We start from the raw sequence: 4,647 nt of genomic DNA on the forward strand, positions 1-4,647 counted from the left end.
GTGCTTGCAGTAATATAGAAAGCTAGGCTTGGTTAGATTTTTTTTTTTTGGTGGTGGTTTAGTGTTTTGTACCAACCCCGTTTGATTAGTTTATGGTTCAGGGTCCTGTGTCAACTAGCCTTTCTATTTTGATACCAAAATCATCATCATCATCATCATCATCATCATCATCATCATCATCATCCATGGAATTTTAATTAAGGCAGAAGGATCTTAACATCTTAATTGAAAATACACATAAAATAAAGTAAACCTGATAGACCTTTCAAGAGAGCTGTAAATGCTCAATGTGCACTCTGGCTATGGTATGGATATCAACTTGGCCAAGTTATCTTAGCTACATGTCTAGTTAGTAGAGTATGATCTGCAAGGAGAATGGACAAAGAATGTTGAAACTGTTGGTGGTTTATACAGAAGATTCTTCAAAGGCAACATCTGCCTCTCACTATTTCACATTTGTTTGTCTGGTCATTTGTTCAGAGCTTCAGTGCCATCAAGTGCTCAACAATGTAAATTCAAGTCTTCCTTGAGTCAAAAACAACACAGATTGTGCTTGCAGTCATCAGGTTAACTCCTGATGTCCACATGGACCTATTCAGGTTGTTTTCATGGCAACGTTATGGAAATGGTTTGCTGTTGCTTTCTTCTGGACAATTTTTTCAACTTTCCAGTGCAGACCATAGTCCTGGGATTTTTGAGTCATCTCCCATTCAAATACTCATCAGCTCCAACCTTGCTTAGCAAGGCTGGTAACAGTCAAGGACACTTAGGTACCATATTCACCAGCAATTTGTTTAATTCTCTAATGTTCTACTACGATGAGTTGAGTCATAATAATGATATATATCTAAAATAATTTGTGTTAATGTGCTGGTTTGGGGACTCCATAGATTGCTATAACATGAAGATGTGATTTAGCACTTGTACCAATGATCTTCATTAATCATAAAGAATGAGAAATTGGGGAGTGTTTTTTTTTTTTTAAAAAAGCATTGGCTGCTAATTGAAATATTCTGCTATACCCTTCACTTTAAAGTTCCAATTAACTGCCTATTTAGGCAGTAGATTTTGTGAAAGTTTGAGAGATCTTTTAGTTCATTTTTCAACTGACTCATTACTTCTATGCTTCTTCCTCTTCTTTGGCTGTTATTTCGATTATTTATATGATATATTGTCCTCCTCCCACTCTCCCTGGTTTTTCTATTGTGTGCTTATGGTGTTTTTAATCTGGAATTTATCAAGGACACCTTTTTGCGAATCAAGACCTGTGACGAACTATTTGGCTCTTAAATATTGCTTACCCATTCAATAGTGGCACAAGTAGACTTTCGTATGTGAATCAGGAATCAATCTATATTAACTAAGTTAAAATTTAAATGCTGTGTTCAGTGAAGCCAGTTCTCACATTCAGGGCATGAATATGATGCACATCTGAATGCTATTGTGTCTTTTGGGGTGCAAATTGTCTTCTTCCCCCACCTCCACCCTGCATAATAAATATCTTCAATAATTCTGAATCATCTATATCTATCTATCTATCTATCTATCTATCTATCTATCTATCTATCTATCTATCTATCTATCATCATCTCTCTCTCTCTCTCTCTCATGTGTTTTTGTTTCATCTATTGGAATTCAAAATTCATTTATTTTAAGAAAGGAAACAGAAAGTGTAGGAATGAAGAAATAACGTTAGGTTAATCATCTGTCATTTTTCAAGATGCTATAAGAAGCAATACTTTAGAAGCCCAAAGTTCAGCAGCTCTGTCCGAATGCCTGTAGTTTCATTCATTTCCAGCTTTGCTCTCTTAATTGGGTTCAAACAGCATAGTGTTTGTGCAAGTGATGATTCCATTAAAAAGCATTGTTGTATAGGACACATTGGCCTTGAGGATTCAGTAGAAAGTTTGCATTCAAAGATGGCATTTATTCGTTCATCTATTTATAGTATCACCCTCTTATACTTCTCTCGACCGCAAGGGGTCCTCATTGTATTTTACAGGACCATCAACATTTCTTGTTCAGGTATCCAATGTTTCTTTCTCACTAGCAGAACACAAACATTCTCATTAACCCTCAGAGAAATATTTCTCATCCACCTAACTCCAGAAATAGTCTCCACACTTACTCAGCTTGGATGTAGATTCTCTTGCTCTTCCTGCCAAAGGATTTAGCTTTTCTCTACCTCTGGCTGACTCATGAAAATTGATTATGTTTGCTGACCTAAAAAATGACAGCAAGTTTGCTGTAGTGGTTAAGGCATCTGGCTAGCAACCGTGAGACCATGAGTTCTAGTCCCACCTTAGGCACAAAGCCAGCTGGGTGACCTTGGGCCAGTCATTCTCTCTCAGCCATAAGAAGAAGGCAATGACTAGTCCAAGCAGCTGCCAGGAGTCAATATTGACTCAAAGATGCCTCCCTCAAAAAAAGTATCTGTGTATGGGTGGTATGGGGGGAGAATATAAATATGAATGCATGTCACTCTTTTTCCCCATACCACCCATACAAAACAAAGATGGTTAATGGTCATGGGTGAACCAGAGACAGCGCATAGCATTTGTGGATGGTTTGGTGGTTCTTAGGATTCTAAGAACAATGTTGAACATCACACAGGAAAAGGAGCAGAGAAACAAATACTTCTCTGCAGGGAAGGAGATGGTTGTGATGGGGAAACACTCTCCATGTTGAAAACTTCTCAAGCACTGGGGGAAACCACTGTAGTTATCCATGAGAAGAAGACACATATATTGCTTCTAAAAACTACATTTTCCTTTCCACTCTTTTGAAAACCTCTCATAAGAGTTACAGGTATTACATGGAAGGTGGTCATCACTAGAGGCTAATAAAATATCATTCTCTTTTATGATGTTGTGATCCCTTAAAGACCAGACCATTGCCAATGATTTTAGATGATCTTTCAGTAACCTCAAAGCTGTGTTGATCACAGCCAAAATTCCCTTGAAATCTGCACTTGAAGAAGGAAGGAAAGATCCTACTTGTCTCTCCTATGGCATTCCTGAGATTTTGTAAAGCTGTCTTGGATGTGGGCATAAAGAAGAACCCAGATGAGTATCATTAGGAACCCAGGAAGGACTCATGCACTGAGCACATGAATGGTCCATCTAGAGTTTCAAAGGAAGGTCTTCCTAAGCCTTAATTGGAAATGCTGAAAGTTGAGCCAGAAATCACTGCATGAAGTCTTCTTGATCCTATTACCTCAACAGTATGAAGATCAAATCATTTCTAAGAAAGAGAATGTTTATCTATTCTAGGAAGGGATGGAGGGATGGAGGGAGGGAGGAAAGAAGGAAGGAGGGAAGGGAGGGAGGGAGGGAGGGAGGGAGGGAGGGAGGGAGTGCTTGGGGTGGTACCATCTCAAAATAAATCTTATCTTACATTGAATATTAGGCTGGGAACTTTGAGTCCTAACATCAATGTCTTCCTCTTCAAGTCTTTGCATTACAAACCAGCACTTATGATCTAGGGAATCTAAGTGTGACCTCAGATTGTAACACTTTCCGCACTGCTGTTTTGACTTCATTATTTCGGATTGTGTAGATGAAAGGGTTTAGCACAGGGGTGATTACAGTGTTCAGCACAGAGATGGCCTTGTTGAGGCTGAATGAAGAATGTGCAGCAGAAGGTCTTAAATAGATAAAAAGGACAGCCCCATACAAGATGCTGACCACAGTCAGATGAGAAGCACAAGTAGAGAAGGCTTTCTTTTGTCCACTGGCTGAAGGGATGCGGAGAATGGTGGAAATGATGAAAATATAAGAAATCACAGTCAGAAGCAGAGAAGTCAATATCACAGCCACAGCAATAAGAAAGCCAAGGGCTTCGATAAGATCTGTATGACCCCCTGCAATTTTCAACATGGGTCCAATGTCACAATAAAAATGATTGACAATGTTGGAATGGCAGAAAGGGAGTCTCACCACCAACGTAGTCTGGAGAAGGATGGTACAGAACCCCCCAAACCATGCAGCCAGTGCAAGCTGAAAGCAGACATTGGTGGTCATGATGGTGGCATATCTTAATGGCTTGCAGATAGCTAAATACCGGTCAAATGACATGACAGTGAGGATATAAAATTCTGTGATGCCAAAGAGAAAGTGGAAATAGCACTGTGCCATGCAGCAATGGAAGCAGATGGTGGTCTTGGATGAAAGAAGGTTGGCCAACATTTTGGGGACAACAGCAGTGGTATACCATATCTCAAGGAAAGAGAGATTGCTAAGGAAGAAGTACATTGGCTTTTGGAGCTGACGGTCAACTCTTACCATGACAATGATGAAACCATTACCAGTGATGGACAAAATGTAGAGCAGGAGGACAACTATAAACAAAGTGATGTTCATTCCTGAAATGTGTGGAAACCCAAGGAGGATGAATTCTGTCACTCGAGTACAATTGATCAGATCCATGTCCTGGGATCTCTAGTAACTGAATAAGAGAGAAGTGACCAAGGTGTTAGTTTTGCAAATGTTTAGGTAACTCTACTCCAAAACATTAAAGCAAAAATATTGTTTCTTCTTATATCCTTTATTTTTCAGATTCCTATTAGACTGAGGAAGAACTGCAACTGACGCTTATAAAATCCAGTAGAAGAAAATATCTGTAGCTCAGGGTTGGATTGTGAAGACC

General features: G+C 39.3%; 1 protein-coding gene across 1 annotated transcript; it reads right to left on the reverse strand.

The window, feature by feature from the left end:
- Window positions 1–3,473: 3,473 nt before the first annotated feature.
- Window positions 3,474–4,427, reverse strand: LOC103059462 (olfactory receptor 6X1-like). Its single transcript, XM_007441822.1, has one exon. It carries the CDS (start codon window positions 4,425–4,427, stop codon window positions 3,474–3,476), a length of 954 nt encoding a protein of 317 aa, XP_007441884.1.
- Window positions 4,428–4,647: the final 220 nt, after the last annotated feature.

This window comes from Python bivittatus, unplaced genomic scaffold (assembly GCF_059951505.1).
Source record: "Python bivittatus isolate LINGU-HERP-01145 unplaced genomic scaffold, Pbiv_v1 ctg000430_np1212, whole genome shotgun sequence".
In the NCBI taxonomy this organism is placed as follows: domain Eukaryota; kingdom Metazoa; phylum Chordata; class Lepidosauria; order Squamata; family Pythonidae; genus Python; species Python bivittatus.

Bases quoted from the DNA above. Each gene is read 5' to 3' on its own strand.
- LOC103059462 (XM_007441822.1), bottom strand. From the start codon at position 4,427: ATGGATCTGATCAATTGTACTCGAGTGACAGAATTCATCCTCCTTGGG.